The sequence below is a fragment of the Gracilinanus agilis genome, chromosome 6, assembly GCF_016433145.1.
Source record: "Gracilinanus agilis isolate LMUSP501 chromosome 6, AgileGrace, whole genome shotgun sequence".
NCBI lineage: Eukaryota > Metazoa > Chordata > Mammalia > Didelphimorphia > Didelphidae > Gracilinanus > Gracilinanus agilis.
Genome location: NC_058135.1, coordinates 257,411,462 through 257,439,127, shown reverse-complemented (window position 1 = coordinate 257,439,127; position 27,666 = coordinate 257,411,462). Strand labels below are relative to the sequence as shown.

Here is a 27,666-nt window from a genome sequence, read left to right as displayed (position 1 = left end):
AGAGAGAGACAGAGAGAGAGACAGAGAGAGAGACAGAGAGAGAGAGAGAGACAGAGACAGAGACAGAGACAGAGACAGAGACAGGGACAGGGACAGAGACAGAGACAGACAGACAGAGGAGAGTCAGAGAGAGAGACAGACAGACAGACAGACAGACAGAGAAGGAGAGAGAGATAGAGACAGAGACAGAGAGGGGAGAGATAGGAGAGAGGAGAAAGGAGACAGAGAGACAAAGAGAGACACACAGAGAGAGGAGAAGAGAGAGAGAGAGAGAGAGAGAGAGAGAGAGAGAGAGAGTATACACACACACACACACACACACACACACACACACATATTTCTAAGTTCTTCTCCTTCAGTCTCTCCTGTGTCCCATGACTATGGCTTTTATTCCTTCAATGTCTTTCTATATAAACTTTCTCTCCCATTAGAATATGTAGGATTGTTTTTGCTTTTCCATGTTTCCCCAGAGCTTAGCACAGTGCCTGGCACATAGTATATACTTAAAAAAATACTTACTCAATGATGGCACTTAATAAATACTCTTGGATGATGAATTAAGAAGTCTTGTCTCCAGCTGGAGCCACTCCCTTGCTCCAGTATTGTAGCTGAGAAAGCCAATGACTTTCCTAGCATCTTTCCCCCTCCTTCATTTGGCAAAGACCTATTACCTTGTAAAAGAAATCTGACTGATTATTAGGTGTCTAGTCCAATTTTTTCCCAGACTGCAGCTGTAAAGCATGATCAAAAGTCTCCCAGACTGCAGCACAGAAATTTTCAAATTGCCAGGAGTAACCTTTATCATGATTTAAATGGCATTGGCCCTGACAGAGGCATTTAAAACCACCGGCTTTCAATTATCCTGGGGGGAAAGCTCTGAGCTCGACCTTGTGATGGCTGCCTTCCTCTCTCTGGCGACAATGAAAGGTAATCATAGCAGTGGTTTCCAATGGCCACCATTTATATTGATTTCTCCCATTATAATAGGACAGGTTACATTGTGATAGCTGGTATTCTGAATCATCTTTTCTACTGTGAATTGCTAAACACTTTTTCTTTTCATAAAAATCTGTACCGAAGGTGTTGTCAAGAAAAAAAAAATCCTGATAACAAAGGCCTTGTCTTCTAATTTCATCCTTCTTCTGATCTCTCAGCTACTCCATGGCTCAATAATTAACTATTTTAGGTGGTCTCATTGTTTAATGAGATTTAATGCTAAGACCCCTCCTCTCATTCTCCTCCCTTCTCTACTATCTCATCATTATTTTAGAACATTTTTGTTTTCACATGGCCCAGAATGGTTTTGAAGGAAAAACTTTTCCCCCCATTGGACTATTACTGATTTTCAGCGAGCTGTGACTTCTTTTTGGCCATCACCGGTTGGGACCTTTATCCTGGTTTCCTAAGCTTTTTTCTCTTAATGAAGAAGGACTTTTATGGCTCCTTAAATCAGAACATTTCAAGTCATCCCAATGAGTCATTTTGGAATGGGAGGAAACTTCTGTGCATCTACATTTCTGACACCACATCCAGGGTGTGATATAGAAGGAAAGAATTACAAAGAAAAAAAATGAGGTAATAAATTCATTTGATGGAAAGAACATATGAGGAGAACTGAATGAAAAGAGAATATTTGGCAGGCTAAGCTCAAGTGAGGGGGTCAGAAAAAAGAATGACATTCATAGAGGAAGGTGATAAGTGAAGAAGCTTTTGTTTAGTGCCTGCAGCCTGTGGGGCACTAGAGTGGAACTATTGATAAAGATAAAGTGTCTGAAAGAGCTTAAAGAGGTTACAGGGGAAGAGATCGAAGGATAAGAACTATGGGCATGGGAAAAGGAAAATCTGAAGGAGAAGAACCAGGACATATTAGAAGAGAAAACAAAGAGAAAGATGAAACTGTCTTTTGCACTAGTCTACATCTATTTTTCAAGGTTCAGAAAATTTTAAAATAAAGGACATCCTTTATATGAAAGGGAGAAAAGGAACCAGGTTTTTAAAAACTGCTTCGTGTACATGATAACACTTTATATGTATGTTACCTAACCTAAAGCTAAAAGTTTAATAATAATAATAACAATAATACTTCATATTTTGGTACAGTAGAAAGATCACTAAAATTAGAATCACAGGTTGTTGTGGTTGTTGAACTGTCCCATTTAATTTTGGGGTTGTTTTGGGCAAAGATAGTGGAGTGGATGGCCATTTCCTTCTTCAGTTCATTTTATAGATGAGGAATCTGAGGCCAACAGGGTTAAATGACTTGCCCAGCGTCAATGACTTCGAGCCCAATTTGAACTCAGGAAGATGAGTCTTCCTGACTCCAAACCTGGCATTCTATCCACTGTGTCACCTTGCTGCCCTAGTCACAGGAGCTAAGTTCAAATCCTGGCTCTTCTACTTTCTACCAGTGTGGTCCTTGAGTAATTCTCCCTCTTTGGGACTCATTTTTCTCACTGATAAAATGAAAAGGTTGGACTAGATCAGTGATTCCCAAAGTGGGCACCACTGCCCCCTGGTGGATGCTGCAGCGATCCAGGAGAGCGGTGATGGCCACAGGTGCATTTATCTTTCCTATTAATTGCTATTAAAATTTAAAAAATTAATTTCCAGGGGGCTAAGTAATATTTTTTCTGGAAAGGGGGCGGTAGGCCAAAAAAGTTTGGGAACCACTGGACTAGATGGTCTTTAGGGTTCCTTCCTTGTGGAGATCTCTGAGTTTCTAATGTGTGATTTCATCTGAATTTGAAACTGGGTCCTAGGATTCTGAATCCAAGTCCTTTTCCACCATATCACACTTTTTCTTTTTTGCTTATCATCATACAGCTAGTATGGGCCTACCTTTGATTTTTATGTATTTATTTATTATCAAGATTTTTTAAATAAAAGTTCACATTAGGCCTTCTTTTTCTTTTTTTAGAGTTGATATTACACTACTATTGCATGGTAAGTTTCTCATTACCTGAAACTCTCAGGTCTTTTTAATATTAATTGCTCTCAAGCCAGGCCTCTGCTATTCTATACGTCAATAATTAAGTAAACTCCCAAAGCTCTAAAAGCAATGTTTTACAGGCATCCCTGCTGAGTTTGACCTCATTTGGTTTGATCCATCATTCCAAGCAGTAGTGGGTATGCCTTTTCATGATGAAGGTCATGCCCCTTCTACGTCTTGGCTGATGGATCCATGAATTTGCCCATACTAGCTGTGTGATGGGGCCACCAAATCCATCACCATTTGGTAAGAAATCTCTCTATGTTTCACTAAGTTGGTCTTCAGACAACTGTTGTGAGGAAGATTATTTAGCCCTTCCTCCTAGGTGCGACCTTAATACTTAATTAATTACTAAATAATCTTCCTCACAACACAACAATATATTGGCCAGCCCCTACTAAAACTATTTCTAGGTTGGAAGGACGGTATTAGAAGTTATACTCCATCAGCAGAAACTTCAAGAACACAAAGTCATCTCCCTACTGTGACAAGACAAAACAATATGACCATATCCTTTACCCCCAGCCTGACTTTGGTTCCAACCTTTGATGCCATCAAACTGGTACTCTCCAAATGGAAACTCACTCTGCCATTGTAGACTCATTGGTAATTAATCTCAGAGAGATTCCTGGAGGCACCAAGAACCTCAGTGCCTTAGGTTCATAGAATCATAGGTCTAGAACTAGAAGAGACCTCAGAAGTCATTGAGTCCCACCCCTTCATTTTACAGATGAGGAAAGTTAGGGGCATAAAATGACATGTCTAAGGTCACACAGTAAGCATCTGAGGTGGAATCTGAACCACAGAATCATAGATCTAGAGCTGGAAGGGACTTTAGAGGCCATCTAATCCAACCTCTTCATTTTAAAGATGAGGAAATTAGGGAGGTTCAGTGACTTGTCAAAAGTCTCATAGCTATTTTAAACCTTATTTTCTATCTTAGTAACAACCCTAAGATGGAAAAGAGCAAACGGAGGTAAGTGACTCGACCAGTTTCATAGCTAGGGAGTGTCTGAGGCCAGATTGGGATCCAGGTCTTCAGAACTCTAGGTCTGGTGTTCTAGTCACTGTGCCACTCAGCTGCCCGACAGAATTTGAACCCAGGTCCTCTAATTCTTTTCACTGTACCTGCCACTTGTACATAGTCACAGAGCTGGCCCGTGTCAATGAAAGGACTTGGAGCCAGAGCTGGTCTGGTATCCATCCTATCCACACGGCCACACCACATTTCCTCTTAGCTGTCTGACATTAGTCAAGGTACATTGGTAATAATAATGTAAGGGAATGATCTCTGATTAATCCCTGAAGCCCTTACAATAGGTTCCATCTGTATGAGGCTTCATAATACTTTATGTACATTGTTTCATCTGATTCCCAAAGTCACCCTGTGAATTAGGTGGCATAACTATCATTATCCTCATTTAAAGACGAGGCAGTTGAATTTCAGGGAGGCTTAGCAACTTGTTCAAGGTCATCCTTGAACATCCTAGCCAGTGGCAGATCTTAGAACTGGAACCCAGGCTCCCAATTCTCCATCTAGGACTCTTGCTAATATCCAATATGGTAGCCATTTCACATGCATTCAAAGGGACACGAAGGCAGTGGTACTCAAGAACGAACTTGGCCCTCCACCAAAGTGTCTTGCTAAGACCAAGAATTGGGAATCTCTCTGATGGAAGATCCCAGGCTGAAGGTAACACAGGAAATGATGACTCACCGGCCTCGGCAAGCTGTACTGGTACATTTCTGGTCGGTAGGTAGGCACCCATTGCATTCCAGCCCTTGATCGGGTCATGGTCCCAGGGGCGCTCGTTACTACTTCGGAGTAGGGGAAGTGTTGGGCTGAGCCGTAAGTGTCTTGTTGCCTGCTCTGTCCACCGTGGCCAGCAGAGGCCAAGCTGAACGCTTCCTCCAGCAGCATGTGCATCTGCTGCCGGACTTCATCGATGGACGGCTGAGAACTGAGGGTGGATGTCTCCGAATGACCCTTCACCTGGCGGGACCTTGGGTAGCCTCGAGTCTCATTCACGCGGTCAATGTTGGTTTCTTCGATGATTTCAGGTTCAGTCTATGGGATAAAGCAAAAGTTGGTCCTCAAGCAATGGTGCATTACTTAGGAAATAATAGATGGCTGGGTTTTAGTATGACTAACTAATAATAATAGTTATCATTTAAGTAGTACCTTAAGGTTTGCAAGACATGCTACATTTATTATTAGCTCACTTGATTCTTACAAAAACCTGTGCAGCTGGTGCTATTATAATCTCTAATTTACAGATAAGGAAACTGAGGCAGAAAGCAATTAAATTATTTTCCCAGGATGACACAGCTGGTAAGAGATAATAATGACAAATTAGTAAATTATAAAATGGAATAAGGATCTGAATTGTGATTTAAATTGATATAAGGAACTTTTGAATGAGGAAACAGCCTCAACCAACTTTCGGAAGAGAAGGCTAGCACTTCTCTTCAATGTAAGAACCTTAGTTGCATATGTAAAACCCAGTGGAACTGCTCATTGGCTACAGAAGGGGGTGGGAGGAGGGGAGGAAAAGAACATGAGTCATGTAACCATGGAGAAATATTCTAAATTAATTAATTAGATTTTAAAAAAGAGTCTTAGATGCCTGGAACTCTGAGAGGTTGACTTAATGTCCCAAGTTCACACAGACTTTTTGTTTTTTTAAGCAGGACTTGAATTCACATCTTCCTGACTCTAAGGCCAGCTTTTTAATCCGTGAACAAACTGCTTCTCAAAGAAATCACTAGAATGGAAATAAATACTTATATAAGACTTTTAAGATTCGTACAATGCGTTACCTATAATGTCTCTCATTCCTTACAAGAAATAATATTATGGGACTTACTTCCATTTTACAGATGGAGACATTGAGGCTCAGAGATATTAAAATTTGTTCATGGTCATAATATAAGCATCAGAGGCAGGACTAAAATTCAGGTCTTTCTTAAATTCAGATTCAATACTTATTCTACTATATCACACTGTCATCATCGTTATCTCCTCCTCTTCCTTCTCTCTTTCTCTCTCTTCCCCCTTTCCTGAATCTCATTATCTCTCTTTTTCTCATCTCCCTCTCTCTCTTCTCTTTTCCTCTCCCTCCATCCTTCTCTCTCTCTCTGTATCTCTCCATCTCTCTCTCACCCACACCCACACATGCCTGACCAAACAAAACAAAACGAGTACTTCAGGTATTATCATTTTCATTTTGCAGATGATAAAACTGAGGCTTAGAGAGAGTACATGATTTGCTTGAGGTTGTAGAGTTAACAAGCGTTAGATTGGAATCGAGGTTTTTCCTTACTTCATGGTTGGTAGTCTTTTCACAATACCATGGCTGTCTCGCCAAATAATAATAGCTAACATCTTTACAAGTCTTTCAAGTTTAAAAATGTTTTACTTAAATTAATTCATTTGATTAAAATTATATATCATTTTTCCTAAACCACACTCATTCAATAAATGTGTATTAAGTTCCTACTATTGGTAGGCATGGTGTAGTATAGTGCTGGGCCAAGAGTCAGGAAGATCTAAGTTCAAATATGGCACCTACTAGCTGTATAACCCTGAGAAAGTCATTTAACTCCTGTTTGCCTCAGTTTCTTCATCTGTAAAAGGAATTGGAGAAGGAAATGGCCAACCACATCAGTATTGTTGCCATCAAAATCTCATTGATTTGTCAGTTGGACATAACTGAACAAATGTGGGAGAACACTGTGCTAGGTTTCATGGTTCGGAAGGGCTAGCAAGGTGAGGATGCCAAAGTCTGTGGCTTACATATCTATGTTCTCTCCACTGTCAGACATGGAATTTGAGGTTGCTATTATAAGATCCATTGGTTTTGGTGGCGAAAAGGACAATGAGAATAACATGATTCAAACCCTTCACTTTACAGATGAGACTGATGACCAAAGAAAGGAAGTGACTTCTCCAAGGTCACACTGCTAGTACATAGAAGAGGAGCCAATCAAAGTCAGCTCTTTTAAAGCCGGACCCATTTCTCTTTTCCTTTATACCCACTATCTATTTCATCTTCAAAAGGAACTGAGAATCCATGCTTATTTCATCATCATTCACAAATTTTTAGCAATAGCAATAGTTTAATGTATTGCATTTTATACATATTATAAATCTTATTAGATTTATAAAATTATAATTTGTCAAATGAGAGTTATTATTTATCAAGTGAAATAGTATTGGTAAAGTGCTTAGCACAGTGGCTGGCACATAGTAGGAGCTTAAAAAGATTTTCCTTTTTCTCTTTCCTACCCTTTATTAACTCTGTTTTGAGGCTCCTTCACAGAGACTAATTCATATACCTAGTAAATGACAGAGCTGAGAATCAAATCCAGCTCTTCCAACTTTTAAAGAGAACTCACTGATTTGTAGTGCCTAATACATAGAAGGTACTTGATAAACGTATAGCTTGTCAGTTAGCAGAGTTTTGCCACTCTGCTGCTATTGTTCAGTTGTTTTCAGTTGTGTCCGACTCGCTGTGACCTTTTTGGTATTTCCTTGGCAAAGATGCTGGAGTAGTTTGCCATTTCCTTCTCCAGTTCATTTTACAGATGAGGAAACTGAGGCAAAGAGGATTAATTAAGTGACTTTCCCAGGGTCACACAGCTAGGAAGTATCTGAGACTGGATTCAAACATAGAGTGATGAGTCTTCCTGACTCCAGGCCTGGCACTCTAGCCATTGTGCCACCTAGCTGTCCCTGCCACTCTGCTAGGTGCCACCTACGCAGACAGTAGGTCCAATGTCCTCTGAATAGCTCTCAGGAGGTTCAGGATAGGAACTACTTGTCATTTTCTAAAATCCTTGGCTCACGAATGACTTAGCCTATATAAAATGCAGACAGCAGCTCCCCTTGTCCAGGATAACAAGTAGCTAAGGACACTCGTCTTTTCTTTTGGAGAGATTTCCGAACATTAATTACTTGATATATGCTAAGTGCCAGTCAGGCATTAAGTGTGGTTTTGAATCTATTTTCCCTTGGGCTTCTATGAGATGGCATCCCTGCTTTATCGAATGCTCACTGGAAAGGACCAGGGATACTATTTATTTTTAGTCTTAACCCTTTTGATTTATTTTTTAAATGATGCTTTCTTTTTTTATCTTTAAAAAAATTCTATCATTTCCCGATAACTCACCCTCCATCAGTAGACTCTTCCTTCATAACAAGGGAACACAGGTGAGAAAGACAAAAGAACACAATGGCTATGTTTTGACAGTGGGTGTCTTGGTCCACCTCTGTGGAGAGGAAGGTAGTTCATTTTATTGTCCAGAGTCAATCAACCCCTTCCACTTCAAAGAGAAAAGTGAGACTGAGAGGAGGGGACTTGAGAAGGTCCCACGGTACTGAGGGGCAGAGCTGGAACTGAAAACCAGATTTCTTCCCAATTCTGAAACTCCTTTTGCCAAGTTCATCCACTCATGTCTGCTGGTTGTTCTCTCTCTCTATTTCAGTTTGTTCAGTTTTGTTTGAAAGACTATCTGAGTCTCTTGTGGAAATAATGCATGTGAGGTCTTTCCTGATCCCCTCCTTCTCCCCGCCAGTTGTTGTCCTTTGCCCCTCTGCCAATCTCGCCCTGATTTCCTAGTTCTTTGTTGTATCATCACCCAGGTAGGATGAAAGTTTTCAGACAACAACAACTGCAGTCTTCCTATCTCCAGATCTTAGCACAAGACCTTCCTTGCACACAGAGAGCATATAATGTTGTTGTTTGGTCATCTCAGTCATGTCTGACTCTTCATGCTCCCATCTGGGTTTTTTTGGTCTATATGGGGCTTTCTTGGCCATTTCTTTCTCCAGTTCACTTCACAGGTGAGGAAACTGAGGCAAAATGGGTTAAGTAACTTCCCCAGATCTGAAAGCTAGTAGGTATCTAAGGCAAGATTTGAACTCAGTCTTCCTGATCTTAGGTCCACTGCTCTATCCACTGTGCCACCCACACACCCCCTTATATTCATCAAATTAATTATTTTGTCATTTAACAGAAATTAGGATCTTACAAAAATGAAATAAGTGAAGTCTGGATTGGGAAGAAACCAGAGCAAGGTTGGCTCAAGTGGGAAGCCCAAATGGATAGATTCTGAATAGCCCAAGGGCAGGAGGATGACCAGGAAGACATACCAAAATGGTTCAGAGGAGATGCACTTGGGAATGTTACAAATTTGGTATGCCTTACTATTTTGATCCAGTTCATCCCTGAATATAGGTATCATTCCTATTTTACAGATGAGGAAACTAAGGTACTAGAAATGTAAATGACTTAACAAGTCACAGAATTAATTACTGATAGAAGAATAAGCCCCACAGATGGTCACCTTCAGTTCAAACATCTATTAATATTAGAGGATATTTCTTTTAAATTGGTGAAAACTTATTTCATAACTAATTTTTATGACTCATCTCCACCCCAATTTATTTGCATGTTTTCTTTTTTTGTTGAAAAATTTTATTTAATTAATTTAGAATATTTTTTCCATGGTCCCATGATTCATGTTCTCTCCCTCCTTCTCCCCCCCCCCAATAGCCAATGATTATTTCTACTGGGTTTTACATATATCATTGATCAAGACCTATTTCCATATTATTAATATTTGCATTAGGGAAATCTCTTAGAGTCTACTTGTATGTTTTCTAACACCTTGGTGACAAAAACAATTTCAAACAAGGTTATTTGTTTAAAATATTTTTAAAAATAGATTTGTTGTTCTTTCATTTGGTTGTATCTGACTCTTCATGACTGTGGTCCATGAGGTTTTCTTGGCAAGGATATTGTAGTGCATTGCCATTTCCTTCTGTAGCAGCAAACAGAGATTAAGTGACTTGCCCAGGGTCATACAGTTAGTAAGTGTCTGAGGCTGCATTTTTAACTCAGATCTTCCTGACTCTAGGTCCAGCATTCCATCTGTTCACTAAGCCATCTATCTGTCTCTTAAAATGGAAACATCTATTTAAACCAAATTTTTCAATGTGCCAGGGTCCTACAGTCTCTGATAAAGACACACCTGAGAAAAAGGAATGTCTCATAAGGAGATGCTGGTTAACATTTATTTAAATTAATTTAAAACATTAATGTGATTGGCTTTATAGGACAGAGTCATCATTTCCCAGCCCATCAATCTTCTGTGTCTAAGACCTCTGGCAGCTTTCAGCACAGCCCAAAACATGAGACTTTCCTTAGGGACACACACAACTCAAGGGAACACCAACAAAGAAGCCACACTGTTGACACAACCAGGTCTCATCTGGCTTTTTTCATCACTTTTTCTCTTTTCATTAATTCAGCTCTACAGTCACAATTATAAGGGCTACTTTAGGGATTATCATTCTGAGGCTCGGGCTTCCCTCCTTTCCTAGACCGTCTCCGGGCAGCCTCTGAACGTACGAGAGATCTTGTTCCCCTCACTGGCAATAGCTGCTCCCTTCCTAGACCCACAGCTCAACTGCTACATCTCCCTGATTACAGCAGCACAGGTTCTGGGTTTTATAAATATGAGAAATATTAATTCCACACATTCATATTCACGGTAATGAATTAGCTCATTTATATTTTATAGGGATGAGGAAATGAAAAGTAATACATTTAAAAAATGGAAATGCTCATTTAATTAGAAATATTTCCTTTATGTAATAGGTTAATGCCAGACTCAGAACATAAGGCACTTTTTACATCCTTTCCGATCTGCATTATAGAATCAGAGGTTTCCAAAGCTAGAGAGAGCCTCTCAGGTCACCTAGGCCAGTTCTTATCTGAAGAGGAAGCTCATCTCTGGGATTCATTGAAGTCCAACTAGCTAGAATCCCTAGTCAACCACTGCTTTGTTTCTATGATCTACTTTTTGGAAAATCATAACAAAACAGGCTTATGTTAAAGATTTATCTCCATTCCCCCTTAAGAAAACAAAACATGGGTACCCCTTCCACATCAAAGGTTTAGGGGTATAGTGTCCCAATGATCTGGAAAATCCTCCTAAATTTTTTTGGCCCTCCTGGTCACCCCAGAGAAGAAATCTGAATTTCCCCTTTTTCTTTTACAGAGTGTTTAGAGTATCTTACTGTAAAATTCGGGTTAAGTATTTGGTCATAGGCTATATGAAATCAATGTTAACATTTCTAGTCTTTGCGTGTTGTCTGCTGGCTTTTATTCTTTTTGAAAACTGTTTTTAACTTACTTTAACTTGAAAAAAATTGTGTATATTTATAGTATTAAAAGACAAAATGTCAACATTATACAATATTACATATATATTAATGAATTTCTGAGTTTCTAAACAACTTCTGTTATTTTCTAGACTTTGTGTAGCTTCCATGAAACCCTTCCAAAATTCCCATTTCACTTCTTATGCTGACCCACCATATAACAAAACCATGATGGGGAAAGTCGAGACGTGTAAGAAATACCTGTATACAAGTTTTAGGAAAAGTCTGGAGCAGAATCCATGGGCAGCTCAATCCTGGACAATGACGAGTCATCCCTATCACAATTATCCGGAGACACTCCAAGAGCCCCAATCATCCACCGTGAAGATTTAGTCGGATTTGTTATCTTCTTTTTCTGTTCCTCACACGGAATAATCCGTTGCTGGTTTCATCGTCTTTGCTCTACTTGTCCTCATACCCGGAATGAACTTCCTCCTCACTCTCTTGAGCGTCTCTTTATTCATCTTGTTCAAGTCTCTTATATTTTTTAAGTAATGACAAGAGCTCAGAGACAGGGGTACATCATTGTGGATAGAGAGTTTCCCCGAGAATCAGGAAGATCTGGTTCCAAGTCAAGAAGACTGGTTCCAAGTAAAGTCTCTGATACATATCAGTGGTGTCTTAAGGCTATAAGTTGCAGACTAGGTGTTTTGTGTGTCTGTGTGTGTGTGTGTTTTTTTTTTGAACCCTTAATTTCAGTGTATTGACTTATAGGTGGAAGAGTGGTAAGGGTGGGCAATGGGGGTCAAGTGACTTGCCCAGGGTCACACAGCTGGGAAGTGTCTGAGGTCGGATTTGAACCTAGGACCTCCCGTCTCTAGGTCAGACTCTCAATCCACTGAGCTACCCAGCTGCCCCTCAGACTAGGTGTTGATTGGCATTTGGTAAAGAGAATTTCCTCAGTGGGGAATTCCTTGTATCAAGGAAAACATAGGTCTGGTCCAAAGCAAAGTAAATAAATAATAGCCCCCATACATTATTTTTGTTTGATTGGAAGAGAAAGCCAATGAGAGGGAAAGCCATTATCCAATGTCACTGAGAGAATGGAGGAACAGAGATGGGATTCAAAACTGGGCCGTGTAGGTATACAGGACTGGCCAGATGTATGTTTGGTCACCGATAAAACATAACCTGACAACTTCTAAGAAGTCCAACCTGCCTCTAAATCATTCTCTTGTTGGTGCTCTAAATTTCTCTATTAGCAATTGATTCCTTTGTTTTAAGCAATTCCCTCTTCCTGGTTTTCTCTTAAAATATAAATATGGTTGAGAGGGATGATACCTTCCCAGTCCCTTAAGGTGGGTATTTTTCTCAGATGTTCCTTTGCTTTCATCTCACAGGAAGTTTAAGGCACTGGACGTTGGTCCCGGAAGGGTCAGATCGGCACCGAAAAGGGGGGACCACAGAAAGAGAAGGAAGAAGTGAAGACACCCTTCATTTCTTTCCCGGGGCTGTATGTGGGACAGGAAGGCATTTTGTAGTCACATTGACTAGGAACATGTTTGGGGAAATTCAATCATTTTTATACCATCTTTGGATTGACTAATGGCTTCAATAAAGTCAGAGCGTCTGATTTAAAACAATTGATTAGCCAGGATGGGCAACATGTCAACAGGACTTCAATTCACTTAATTTCTAATTGATTTCCTCTCCTGGGGGCATTAATTAATGCTTAATCATTAGCCATAACTTAACTTAAATTACAAGATTATCAACTGTTGTAAGATGTAGTTGCTGAGATAGTTGCATCATTTAATATGACCTCTACTGAAGTACCCTGGTAATTCACTGAGGTGTAGAGGTGACCTTGGGTTTACACCCATGAGTACAGATGAGGAAACTGAGGCCAGAGAAGGTTAAGTGAATTGTCCAAGGTAGTAAGCACCAGAGGCAAGGTTTTTGTTTTTCTTTGGCCATTTCAGTTGTGTCTGACTCTGTGACAATATCTGAGGTTTTCTTGGCAGAGATACTGGGGTGGTTTATCCTTTTCTTGTCCAGCTCATTTTATAGATGAGGAAACTGAGGCAAACAAAGTTAAGTGACGTGCCCAGGGTCACACAGCTATGCAGTATCTGATGCCAGACTTGAACTCAGTAAGATGAGCCTTCCTTTCTCTAGCTGGCACTCTAGGAGTGCACCATCTCTACTAAAAAGGACTTGAGCCACGTAGCAAATGTCAAGTCTAGTTAGTTTTGGAAAAGCACATGACCAGTTTGGCTACAGGGTGATGGATGTTTCCATCCATGGTAACAGTATTAAGTCATGGAAGAATCATTCTCTGCCTTGGATAGACTTTTGGTTGAAGGATTTGGAATATTGTTTAGTTTTATGGAACTATGGTTTGCTCTCTCTCTTTGAAACACTTTAAGAAATGCTCTGTGTGTGTGTGTGTGTGTGTGTGTGTGTGTGTACAGACTTGAGAATGTAGGTAATATAAAAACAAAACCTCAATAAAATAAATAAATGCTTCTGTAATTGAATTTAATTATCAAAGTATTGAATTCCTTTGAGATGCTTCAAACAGGCTTTTAAGTAATTAAAATAATTTATTTTCTCATCTGTAAGATGAGGGAGTTGGACTAGTTGACTTCTAAGGTACCTTCAGACTCTCAACCTATAATCCACTATGGTTCTCGGACAGAAGAAAAGCCAAGAATAATGCTATTAGAGGAACTTGCCCTATGGAGTGGGTAGTCAAGCTACCCATAGACATCAAACTTACTCTGTCTCGTGTTTTGGAAGCCAAGAAGTTATTTGTTGGGGTTTATGGCTTACAACAAGCCTGTCTGTCATTTATTCAAACAACCGCTTGACTTCTATGATTTAGGGATGGATTCTTTCTCTGACCATATAGACATTTACAGGGTCATACATCCAGACTCAGAGACCATCTCGTTCCTCATTTTACAGATGAGGAAACCAAAGCCCAGAGAAGGCTAAACAGGCAATAGGCACCAGAGGCAAGATTTGAACCCAAGTCCTCTGACTCTCAGTCAGTGATCTTTTTACTGCACCTCGTGCTTTCTCTTTTCCTCCACCAATTCTCTTGGGTTGCTAGGACCAGGATCATCCTGTGCATGTAGCCTGTGATTCTTGCACACATGTTATTTATTAATGTACACGATTCTAAAAAACTAATTTTATATTCAGCATTTATATAATGTAACAAACTTGCTTTATAACCATGCTGATTTAAACTAACTAATTTAAATGTATAAAATGTGATTTTTCAGCCAGGCTCTCAGAGTGTCCACCAAATTCTTTGCTGGTCCTTCTCATTTATTTTCACTTTGCTACTTCTGAAGCTTGTTGTTCATGTATCAATACCAAATTGGCCTTCGCCTCTTTTTCACTTTGTATTATTTTAAAAGAGCTTTTCCAGATCTTTTCCCTTTTATATGTGTTGGTCTTAATTGCATCATGGTACATTAATGGACCACAACATAATAATTTCTCTCTTGGACTGTTAGGTGGCATCAAGTCTGTCTGTCTGGCTCATCTATTTCTCTATGTATCTGTCTTTATCATCTCTCTGTCTCTTCATCTCTATTTCTGTCTCAGTTTCTCTATCATTTATTTCTCTATGTATCTCTTATCTATCATTTCTTTTTCTCTCTCTGTCTCTATCCATCTCTGTCTCTTCCCTCATCTATCTCTATATATGTATGTATCATATCTTTCTCTCCCCACTCTCATTTTTTATTGTTATTCATTTGTTTCAGCCGTGTCCAACTTTTTGAGGCCTCGTTTTGGTTTTCTTCGTAAAGATTCTAGAGTTGTTTGCCATTTCCTTTTCTAGTTCATTTTATAGATGAGGAAACTGAGGTAAACAGAGTTAAGTGACTTAACCAGGTGAATCAGCTAAGGGTGAGTCTTCCTGCCTACAGGCCTGGTGCTCTATCCACTGTACTACCTCATTGCCCCACCTATCATCCATCCATCCATCCATCTAATTTATCTAATTTATCTAATCTATCTATCTATCCATCATCTATCTATCTATCTATCTATCTATCTATCTATCTATCTATCTATCTATCTGCCTGTCTATTCATTTATTTATTTGTAGTTCTAAATAATGCTGCTATAAAAATCTTTATTTCCTATTACACTGTCTTTAAAAAATACCAATATCTTTATCTCCTGTTTTAGAATAAATACTAAGTATCAGTTCTAAGATAGAAGAGCAGTAAGGATTAGGTAATTAGGGTTAAATGACTTGATCAGGGTCACACAGCTAGGAAGTATCAGAGGCCAATTTGAACCCAGGACCTCCAGGCTTGATTCTCTCCACTGAGCTACCCAGCTGTCCCTTATATAATACTTTCGAGGCATATTCCTAAAGATGGAATTACTGAAGCAAAGTGTATAACTTTGCCTGCTTATTGCAAAACTCTTTTCCAAACAAATTCAATGATTTTGTGATTCTGTAAACAATAAGCGGGCACCCTTTTCTCCACAATCGCACTAGCTCTGAGTCTTTTCCTTTGAGTTTTCCCAGGCAGTCTGATGGAGTGGAGGTGGTTGCGACAGTTGTTTCAGTTGGTATTTCTGTGATTTTGGTGAGGTCAAGCATTTTTCTAAGTGATAATTAAACACTTGTGCATGCTGGCTTTCCAAAGAGCAAATTTGTGCTTGGAACCAAAACCGTGGCAGTCAAGGGCTTAGGCAAGTCTCAGCTCTCCGTTGAATACTAGAGAAGCCAATCTGAAGGAGATTTCCAGAATTGCTGGGAATACACGTGCCTTCCTTGTGGAAAACATCCTGACACGGCTCAACTCTATTATCTAACTCATCTTTCAATATTCCTGGCATAAGCTATTCAGACCCACAAACACACAGGCACACATATATACATGTATTTGTTTATATATGCCTATATATGTATATTCAGTTTTTGTTCCTACTTTTTCAGTCACGTCTGACTTGTGACCCCATTTAGTGTTTTATTGGCAAAGATAATGGATTGGTTTTCAATTTCCTTGTCCAGCTCATTTGACAGATGAGGAAACTGAGGCAAACTGGGTCAAGTGACTTGCTCAGGATAATATCACTAGTAAATGTCTGAGGTTAGATCCAGTACTTTATCTACTGTTTCACCTGGCTGCTCCACATATGTATTTACAGGGTGTCAAGCTTAAAACTTTAAACTATTAAAGGTTCAAATTAGATCAATACTTTTGGGCCACCATGGCCCACATTCTTGGTGGGGATAGGGACACGCAGTGTCCTACTATAAAGTTGTTTCATTTCGGTGAGCTCATTGAGGATTCTTCTTGCCAAGAGCTATTATCATGAAGACGGTTTGGAAAGCCTGACCTTTGAATCAAGGCTAAAGGACTTGGGATTATTTTATCTTCAAAGGAGATTGAGTTCAAATTTTCAGCTATATAAACGGTTTTTTTTGAATAGAGGAGTGTACAGTATAGGGGAAAGAGTACAAATTTGGATTCAAAGGGATCTGGGTTCAAGTTTTGGTTCTACATACTATTATTCGGAGTGACCTTGGGTAAGTCATCAACCTTAATTTTGTATTTATATCCTCAGCACTTTGGACAGTTCTCAGCTTAAATGATTTTTCACTGGTTCCTTTACTGACATGTTGGGAGTGTTGGCTTTCTGGAAAATGAGGGGATTAGACTGAATATTGATCTACCTTGAAATCCTTTGACCATGGGTATGTCCAGTGGTCTTCAATGGACACAATGTGGTTGAAATGACAAAGAACGACAAATTAAGAGACATAAATGCTAGTCCTGGTTCTACATCTCACTAGCTATGTGATGGACAAATCACCCTCAAATTCGAGTTTCAGTTTCCTTGTCTACAAAATGAGAGGGCTGGACGAGATGATCTTTTAAGGTTCCTTCCGGCTCTAATGTTCTATGATCTATGAACATGAAGACAGAATTTAAAAAAAAAAAACAAATAAACCAGGATTAAAGGGAGGATTTTTGCTGTTGTTCATTTGTTTCAGTTGTATCTGACTCTTCTTGACCCCATCTAGGTTGTTGTTGTTGTTTGTTTTTGTTTTTGTTTTTTGCAATGATACTGGAATGTTTTGCCATTTCCTTCACCAGCTTATTTGACAGATGAGGAAACTGAGGCAAATAGCGTTAAATGACTTGCCCAGGGTCCCATAGCTAGTAAGTATCTGAGGTTGGATTTGAATTCAGGTCTTCCTGACTTCAGGGCCAGCATTCTATTTACTGTGCAACCTAGCTGCCCCAAAATGGAGGACAGAGGCATTAAATTAGATTTTCAAAAAGATTTCTTGACAGAGAGGACCTCTGACAGTGAAATAGGTTGTGAAAGGAGACAGGAATTGCTGTTTGAAAGTCTTCCAAATCTCTGAGAAACAGATCAGACATGAACTTGCATGAAAATGAGGGGAGAGGGGAAGAAGAGGATGAGTTAGGTGACCTCTCAATATTTTTTTTTGAGCCCAAAATTTCATGAGTTTTTGTTTTTAGTATTCATTGTGCCAATTCTCCTTGCAAAGGTCTGTCCTCCTTGGGGTAGAGTCTACTTTCAACTCAATAATCCTTTTTTTATAAGTATATATAAATATTCTAAAATTTGATCAAGATGTCCTCATCTTCCTTCTTTCCCTCCCTCCCTCCTTCCTTCCTCTTTCTTTCTCTCTCTCTTTCTTTCTCTCTCTTTCTCTCTTTCTCTCTCTCTCTCTCTCTCTCTTTCTTTCTTTCTTTCTTTCTTTCTTTCTTTCTTTCTTTCTTTCTTTCTTTCTTTCTTTCTTTCTTTCTTTCTTTCTTCCTCAGTTCTAAAATAGAAGAGTAGCAAGGGCTAAGCAGTTGGTGTTAAGTGACTCGCCCAGTCACACAGCTAGGAAGTGTCTGAGATAAAATTTGAACCCAGGTTCTCTTGCCTCTAAGCCTGATGTTTATTCACTGTGCCTTTCTACTGGAGTTTCAACTCATCCTGATGCTGAAGGTATATCTAACAATTTTTTTAAACTCAAAAGATTGTGCTAAATGAAATATGAACAAATGGGTTAGATGCTCAGCTCCTTCTGTTCCCTTCTGTAACACGCATAGAAATGGAATTTAAAAGCCCTCTGTTTGGCATTTAAAGCCTTCCACAGTCTGGATCCAGCCTACGCTTTCAGGCTTATTCCACATTTCTCCCTTCCCTGTATTCTAATCAACTCTGTCTCTTCTAGTCAGAATGGCTTACTTGTTGTATCCTCTCCCTATAATATCCTCCCTGCCCTCTCCATCTCTTTGCACAGACTCTCTTCCATGCCTGGAACATACTCTTTCCTTACCTCATCCTCCAAGAATATCTCGTTTCCTTCAAAGTCCAACTCAATTAGCATCTTCTACCTGAAGCTTTTCCTCATCCTTCCAGCTTCTAGAAACTTCCCCTCCAAATTTCAATTTACTTTGTCTGCATTTTTAATTTATTTACATGAAACATCCATCAATAATCAATAAATGTTTATTAAGCATTTGCTATGTGCTTTTATTTACATGACTCACATCTGTCAATAATTAGTCAACAGTGGGCAGCTAGATGGCTCAGTGGATAAAACACCAAACCTGGAGATGAGCGGTCCTGGGTTCAAATCTGACCTTGGCCAGTTCATTGCTGTGTGACCCTGGACAAGTCACTTAACCCCCATTGCCTAGATCTTACTGTCCTTCTACCTTAAAACCAAGACATGGTTTAGAGCAGTGATTCCCAAAGTGGGTGCCACCACCCCCTGGTGGGTGCTGCAGCGATCCAGGGGAGCTGTGATGGCCACAGGTGCATTTGTGGGCAGTGAATAACTGTAAGGGGGTGGTGATAGTATGTGACAGGGGGCACTAAGTAATATTTTTTCTGGAAAGGGGGCGGTAGGCCAAAAAAGTTTGGGAACCACTGGTATAGATTCTAAGATGGAAGGTAAGGGTTTAAAAATAATAAACATTTATTAAGCATCTACTGTGTGCTAGGCACTGTGCTAAGCATTTACCAATAGACCCTCATTTGGTCCTGAAAACACCACCAACTCCTGGAGGTAAGAATTCTTCCCATTTTACAGATACTGAATATACTTTATTTTTGTTGATAGAATGTAAAGTCCTTGGATCAGGGGCTTTGTTGTTTTTTATATTTGTATCAATAGAGACTAGCATATGCCCATTGTTGAATTTAAATGAAAACCTCCTCTTAAGTTTTCAAGCCAAGTCTACAGGCATTTCTTAAAAGCTTGCCATGTGCCAGTGCTGGGCATACAAAGAAATGGAAAAATGCAATCCTGCTTTAAACATCTCCTCTTTCCTGCCTATTCTTCCAAAGATGGATCCATCATTGCCTTGAAACTCTGGGGAATCTATAGATGAGAATAAGAGATGCTATTTCTCTACCACCTGCAATTTAGGGGAGGCGGACATAGCATTATTCACGGCTCCCAAAGCAATGAAGCTTTATTGCCAAGGTCTTGGTAATTAGCAATGTGACCTTGAGTTCTCCTTCTTAGCCATTCGTGAGCTTCCAAGGGTTTTGATTTGTTTGTTAAAATAACATCTGCTGCTGACCTTGAACAATAAGCAACAATAGAACCATGACCAGCAATTTGGATACGTGGGGCCAGCTTCACACAATGGACCTGGGGGAAATAGCACTAGATGTGCCCTCTAAAATGAACCAAATGGACGAATCCAGACAAGACAATAGAAGGCAAAGACTGAAACGGGTGGGAAGCTGCGGCCACTGATGGGAGAATTTATCCAGAGTGTGACCAGGCAGGATGAGGGAAAGAGGAGGTCAAGCTTCTGGAAGTCTTTCATTTGAATTATTTGTTCTCAGCTCAGTTATTTCTATGCTTCAAAGGGTCGTAAACTCAGTGCCCTATAAATTTCACTGCCTTGAGATAAAGCTCTAACTGTTCCACCCTTGTTTTGGTTCTGAATATCAACTGTTTACAATATCATAGATTTGGAAAAGATCTTCTAGATCATTCTCTCCAGGCTCCTGTTCTTACTCTGACTAACAGTGACCAGTTTTGGGTAAACTGAGGACATAAAACTTCCAAGAATGGTCCAGAATAGCTATATAAAAGTTAGGGTCAGGACCGGGTTGCTTTTTCTCTTCTTCTAAATCATAGAGAGGAAAGCTGTAGCTTCAGAGGGATTTTTGTGTTGTTTTTTTCCTGGAGTATTGATGGCTCATGCTAGATGTGTTATCACTACTCTGAGTAAAGAAAGAGATTTTTTTTATCATTATGGTAAAATTTATATTGATCTTGAGACTTGCAAAAGGCTGGGATTTCAAAGAAATGGCTAGTACGTTCATACATACTCCCAAAGGGCATAAGACAACTGATTCCTGGTCCTCTAGGGAACTAGTGCAAAGCCTGTCAGTAAACTTCTAAGAATAAACACTACGAAAGACACAGAAAAGTATCTGAAAGTGAATTTTTAAGGGAAATGTTGGTCTAGCGAACTTTGCTTTATGTGCCACTAAATGCCCACATTTTCTTTTGTGGTCAAACCATTGGTTCTATAGGGATGGAGGCCTGAGAGTTAGTGACATCATTCAACAAGACAATCTCTACTCAGTATTTACTATCATCAGCTTATTTATTTTTGGGCTGGGAGAGTGGAAATTTTGGAAAAAGCCAGACAAACAACAAATATCTATCTTGTTATTCAGTCCTTCAACAAAACCAGTTTTTGCTGGGGGTGGCTTCGTGGCAAAGTGGATAGAGTGATGGGCCTGGTGTCAAGAAGACTCCTCTTCTTGAGTTCAAATCTGGCCTCAGATACTTACTAGGTGTATGACCTTAGACAAGTCACTTAACCCAGTTTGCCTCAGTTTCCTCATCTTCTAGAACAAAATGGCAGACCACTCGAGTATTGTTGTCAAGAAATCCCAAATAGAGTCATAAGAGAACAACATGACTGAAATGACTAAACAAGAAGAATAAAACCAATATTCCCAATCAAGGTACAGACTTCCTAGAACCTGGTAAACCATAATCAGTGTCTTATCCAAGTCCCCCTTTAAGGATGCCTAAGAAAAGAATCAAAAATCTTAAACTGGGAAGAAGGGAAGAGAAGAAGCGGGGAGCTAAAGAATTATGCTAGCTAATTACATTTCACTACTAATAGTTATCTCTTACTTAGGCTGAATTCAAAACCTCATTGATTTTTAATAAAATTTTTATTGTTTAGTCAAATTTAATTCTCATCTTCCCAAAGCTATAAATCTAGCCTGTTCCCCCTATTTAGCATCAACCACATCACTTACTTCTCTTTTTCCTATTAGTTAAGTCCCAGATCGGGTCACAGCTGGGAAGTGTCAGGATAGGAGGACCAGGAGTCTGGATAGCCAGGAGCTGTCCAGCAAATACTATGGGCTCAAGGGGTAAAGGGTTGAATGTGAGAAGAGCAGCCAGAGTTGGAAGGATCAGGCAGATAAAGTGGGATTGAGTCCAGGGAAATCAGCAGAAACAAATAGGAGCAGGCAGGTTCTCTAATATACAGGAAGAGCTGGCCATCACAGGGAGCTTTAAGGTATCCAAGATGCTTTACATAAATTATCTCTAAGCAGCCAGGATTATTATTATCATATTATTGATCATTATCATCTTATTCTATTTATGTATCTATTATATCAATATTTCTAAAATGCTTTGTATATGTTATCTCCAAGCAGCAGAATTATTATTCTTATGATCATATCATACTATATCACTGATTTAAATTTAAATTTAATTTATTTATATATTTATTATGTTATTATTTACCCAATACTCAACATATATTATCACTAAGCAGTACAGGAGGTCAGGGAAAGTAATCTAAATAAAATTTAAAAATAAATTATACAAAATTTAAAAAAAAAACAAATTCTAGCTCACAAGGATACATGGAAGGTGAGCAATAATTACGGTATGCTCTCTGCCCTGATTTATTCCTCCTGCTGAGTATGGGTAGCCCTGGAATGACAAGTGTAGACAGTAGGTGGGAAAAGATCAGGGACCTACAGGTAAACGCTGCCCATTGTCTGTTGCAGGGGCCGTGGTGATCAGATCACCTGACTGTTCCAAGACAGTGAGTAGGTCATGGGCGACTGCTTTCAGATTTGCTAACAGCAATTCTTTTCTTCACCTTCAAAGTGGCCTCTGATTTTTTTTAAGGTACAGCATATATTTGAGCACAGAAACTAATAAGTGTGGCAGAAAACAGATTCTAAGTATCAAGTCCTTTTACAAATTTAATTACCCAAACACTTCACATCTATTTTACGAAAAATTCAAATAATGGGGAATAAATAGACTTGTTCAATGTATGCAATTATAATCATTAACCTGTAACATCAATTTATTTTAATCTTGGATCTCAATAGGCAGGAATTTCTCTATTAGGTCCTTCCCACTTAAACCATATTTCCCGCATCCTATAGAAATTTGGGGTGTTTTTTTTCCCTCTGACTACGATTGCCAGTAACTTGGTTAGAGCTTCAAGGATCAGTGCCCTCAAATTCTCTAGGGATCATTGGACCACAATATCATGGATGGAGAGCTAGGAGAAAGTTCAGGGCTTAGTTATAAGGAAAATCCTTATAACTAAGCTAGGACAAGCTGCCTGCGTGCTGATACAAGACCTGCCCAACCGAAAAATGTCTTCTACACTGGCACTTCTATTCTTGAAATCTTCAATCTAAACATATTCCTTTACATTAAAGCACTGAATGCCCCTTTGAATATAGAGGGTGTCTGAAAAGTCTTAGTGTGGTTTAAAACTTTATTAAGCTTTAATGGTATAAAACTATACTAAGACTCTTGGGACACCCTGGATGATGAAGGAGAGGAAGAAGAGGAGGAAGTTGATAGTGCCCATTTCTATGTCATTTTAAAGTAATCTTCCTTGAAACCCTAGCTGGGAGTCCTGTGAGGTAGGTAATATATGTATTACAATCTCTCTTCTCCAAAGGGAAAATAGGGCTCTGGGGAATGCAATAACATCCTTTCCTAGTCCCTTCTGCCTTTCCCCAATCCATTCTCCCACCCAACTTCACGGTAACAACAGCCAATAAGTAATTCAACTCTCACTGGTATCTGAATGATAAAACATAAGAATCTACTACAGGTCATGAACACCTTAACTTTTTTTTTCCACTAGGAATTTCATTGGAATAGGGAAGTCCCAGTGTGGAAAACATCCTTCATTGATGTAGCAAAGCAACCTGTTGTTAACTTGGGAGCTTTAGAAAGTTGCCTAGAGTCACTGAAAGGGTTAAGTGATTTGACCAGGGTCATACAAGGCAGTGTAGATCAGAGGCAGGACTTGAACTCAAGTCTTCCTCAGCCCAAGACTGGCCTTATCTCTCAACTCTATTCAACAACAACCCCAACCACCACATGAAAGCTCAACCCACTTCAAATAATCAAAATCAAATCAAATTTTAAAAAATCAAATAATGATTTGAGATTTACAAAATGCTTTTTATCACAAGAGTCTTTGAGGTCAGTTTTGCTGATATCAATGGCAGCTAGATGGTTCAGGGGATAGAACACTGAATTTAGAGTCAGGAAGACCTGAGTTCAAATCCAGAATCAAACAATTTATTATCTGGATGACTTTGGACAAATCACGTAATCTCATTTGCTAGGTGGCTCAGTAGATAAGAGTGCCAAAACTGGAGTCAGGAAGACCTGGGTTCAAACCCAGTTTCAGACACTTACTAACTGTGTGATTCCAGGCAAGTCACTTAACCTCTGTTTGCCTTAATGCACTGGAGAAAGAAATGGCCAACCACTCCAGTATCTTTGCCAAAAAAAACCTCCATGGACAATATGGTTCTCAGGGTTACCCAGAGTTTATCATGATTGAACAACAGTTGTAGATATCATCCTCCTTGTTTTAAGATCTATTTCATTTATTTATTTATTTATTCATTTTGTTATTAACTATCAATCCATCTACTACATCTATATATCCACCCACATCTATTTATTCTTCTATCATTTAATCTATCTATCTTTCCATCCATCTCTCTGTTTTTAGGCTGGGTCTCCTTATCTTAATCAGCCTGGCAGTGTAGGGGTCACTCACTGGCCCCATCCCACTGCTGATTTTCATGGCAGCTTTGATCTGCTCTGTTGCTAACGTAGGCTGGTTTGTCCTGCCATTAGGCAGGCTGGTCCCCTACTCCAGGGGCTTCCCCTATTGGTGTCAGACTTACAGTGGGCATCGGATCAGCTTCAGCCCCACAGCAGTTCAGAATTCTCCAGCTCAAGCAATCCAGCAGCCTCAGCTTCCCCCAGAATCAAGGATTTCAGGGGTGTGCTATCACTCCCAAGTTGCTTAGATCAGTTTATTGGGTCAGCTGACAGAGGCGTAGATTTTAAAATTAATATCCAATACGCCAAGTACTATATTTAATAAGATTTATTAAATTTAACTTGAAGCAAAAGGGAGACTAAAAGGCTAGAGTGAAGAGGGAGCTCACCCAAGCCACGCACGCGGAAGAGAGAGAGAGAGGGAGAAGTCACAGAAACTATATACAAACAACGTAACAATGCAAACGTAAGGATGAAGGGAAAGGGAATTTTGGGACAAGGAAAGAATTCTGGGAGATGGAGTCCAAGGGTTCAAGATTTTTTCCTAATTACACAGAGGGAATGGTATGCCCATGGGTTAGTCCACTGGTTCCCAAACTTTTTTGGCCTACTGCCCCCTTTCCGGAAAAAAATATTACTTAGTGCTCTGGAAATTAATTTTTAAAAAATTTTAATAACAATTAATAGGAAAGAGAAATGCACCTGTGGCCATCACCACTTCCCTGGATCACTGCAGCACCCACCAGGGGGTGGTAGCGCCCACTTTGGGAATCACTGGGATAGTCCTTTCTGAGCAGCAGTAGGATAAGGCAGACAAGGATGAGGGAAGGGTAACTTCCTTTAGAACTCTGCTCGAATCTCGCCTTTTCCAGCTGCCCTCTCCCAGTTCCCCAATTGCTAGTGCCTTCCACCTGACATTACCTTCCATTTACAACTGTAGTTGTTTGCATGTCATCTCCTCATTAGAATATGAGTCCTTTGAAGACAGGGCTTTTTTTTTTTATTAAAAAAAAAAAAAACCTTTTCTTTGGATCCCTTGTGTTTATATAGCACAGTGCCTGCACACAGGGAGCATTTAATAAATATTTGCTGATTGACTGACTGATGACAAGAAAAGAAGATGGGGAAGGTTCTCCACAAACTTTGCCTGCTTCCTTAAATGCCCAAGGCTGGGGGTGCCCATCACCCACCATTGCTGAGTGAGTGATAGAGCCCTACAGCATATTGCAAATTAATGCATCCTCCAAAATTAATTCCATCACAGCTGGCAATAGGAACCTTCACATTTACATAGAAAAACTCTGCATCTTCACCACAATCTATCCTGCCAGGAGTCAGGCAGCTTTCAAGACTCGTATTTCATTCTCTTGCAAATGGAGCCCATTAAAATGATGGTTCCTGTCTCCTGGCCCACATCCAAGACCCACTGTTCACCTGAACAAAGTGAGATGCGCGCAATGTCGGCGGGGCCACGATGGCAGCATCACAAACACCTTGTCACAATATGTTGCCACCTCTGTCTTCAAATTGGCTACAGATACAACAACAGAGCAGATTTTTTGGTTTTTCCCATCTTTCACTTCTTTTTTCTACCTTCGTTAGCAATTTCCCCTTAATATGCTTTCCAAGGCTCCCGTTGACATAACTTTCCTCATTCTTTTTTTAGGGGGGAGGAATTCATACTTTAAAAAATGTTAACTTTGACAATCAGTTTTTCCCCACAAATATTTCAGTGGCTTTTTTGACATGGAAGCTTAAAACAACTGGAGAGGATTCATATTTTGAAGTAGGGAATTTGGAGAAGGCTTTCTTCTATAAAAAATGCTTAAAGAAGTAGCTCTAGAGTCAGAGAACCTGGGTTCAAATCCCACTGCTAATACTTAACATTGTATTTGAGTGTCTCCAATTGGAGTCAGGAAGACTTGAATTCAAATCTGGTATCCAAAAAAACCATTTTTTAAAGGGGCAGGCTCAGTGGTACAGTAGACAGAGCACCATACCTATAAGGGGGAAGGTCAGGATTCAAATAATTGTATACTCAGACACTTTCTAGCTGGGTGACCCTAGGCAAGTCATTTAACCTTGTTTGCCTAGCCTTTTCTCTTCTCTTTTAGAGTTGTTACTAAGACAAAAAGTAGGGGTTATAAAAAAAAGGTATAAAACATTTACCTTAGGCAAGTCACTTAACCTCTATTTGCCTAGGAGGCAACTAGGTGGATAAATAGATGATGGATAGAGAGTAGATAGAATGATAGATGAACAACAAAAGAAATCAAATAATGAAGGAATAAATCAAATAAACAGATGATATCTTCAATTGTTGTTAGTGATGTTTGATTCTTCATGATCCCATGGACCATACTGTCCAACTCCCCCATTTTCCATTCCAAAAATTGGAAAATATTCAATTTTGTAGTAGGGAAGAATGGGGAGCAAAGTCAATGCCCATTGATTGTGGACCTGAGCAAGTTGATGTGTATGATGGGATGAATTATTAATGCACCAAAGGGAATGACGACAATAAAGGAATCAGAAAAACATGGGAAGAGTTAAATGAACTGATGAGAGAATTAAATAAGCAGCTCCAGGGAAACAATATACTCAATGTCTTTAATAATTCAAATGGAAAGAACAAAAAACCAGAACTGAATGCTATGTAATTATAATGGCCAACTTTGATCCTGAAGAAAAGATGAGAAAAAGTATCCTCTACCCTTTCTTTCCTCCTTCTTCTCCTCGTCCTCCTTCTCATCCTTCTCCTTCTCCTCCTCCTTTTACTCCTCCTTCTCTTCCTTCTTCTCCTCCTCTTCCTCCTCCTTCTCCTTCTCCTCCTCCTCCTCCTTCTTCTCCTCCTCCTCCTCCTTCTCCTTCTCCTCCTCCTCCTTCTCCTTCTCCTCCTCCTCCTTCTCCTTCTCCTCCTTTTCCTTCTCCTCCTTCTACTTCTCCTTTTTTAAATGCTTACCTTCTGTCTTGGAATCAATACTGTGTGTTAGTTCCAAGGCAGAATGGTAAGGGCTAAGCAATGGGGATTAAGTGCCTTGGCCAGGGTCACACAGCTAGGAAGTGTCTGAGGCCAAATTCGAACCCAGGATCTCCTGACTCTAGACCTGGATCTTAATCCACTGATCAACTTTCTGCCCCCTGTCTCCCACTTTCTTTAGAGAAAGGGTGCTTAGATATAGAAGATGGCATATACTGGGAGAATCAAAAGAGAGTTTTGCCAAACTGCATTTTTTTCTGATTTTTTCCCTTCCTTTCAAATTATGGTTATAAAGAATGATTTGCTGGGTAGAGGAAGAGGCAAGGATAAACTTTAGAATACAGAGGATGTTAAAAATGATATCAATTAACATTTTAAAAACAAAAAAATTGTGA

At 39.6% G+C, this 27,666-nt stretch overlaps 1 protein-coding gene across 1 annotated transcript in view; it reads right to left on the bottom strand.

Moving 5' to 3' along the window:
- The window catches only part of KIAA1549L (KIAA1549 like), a 190,311-nt gene that overhangs the window by 25,741 nt on the left and 136,904 nt on the right, over positions 1–27,666 (bottom strand). Inside the window, exon 14 of the mRNA XM_044681845.1 lies at positions 4,707–5,057. Within this exon, the coding sequence (XP_044537780.1) occupies positions 4,707–5,057 (351 nt within the window). The remainder of the gene's footprint in view (positions 1–4,706; positions 5,058–27,666) is intronic.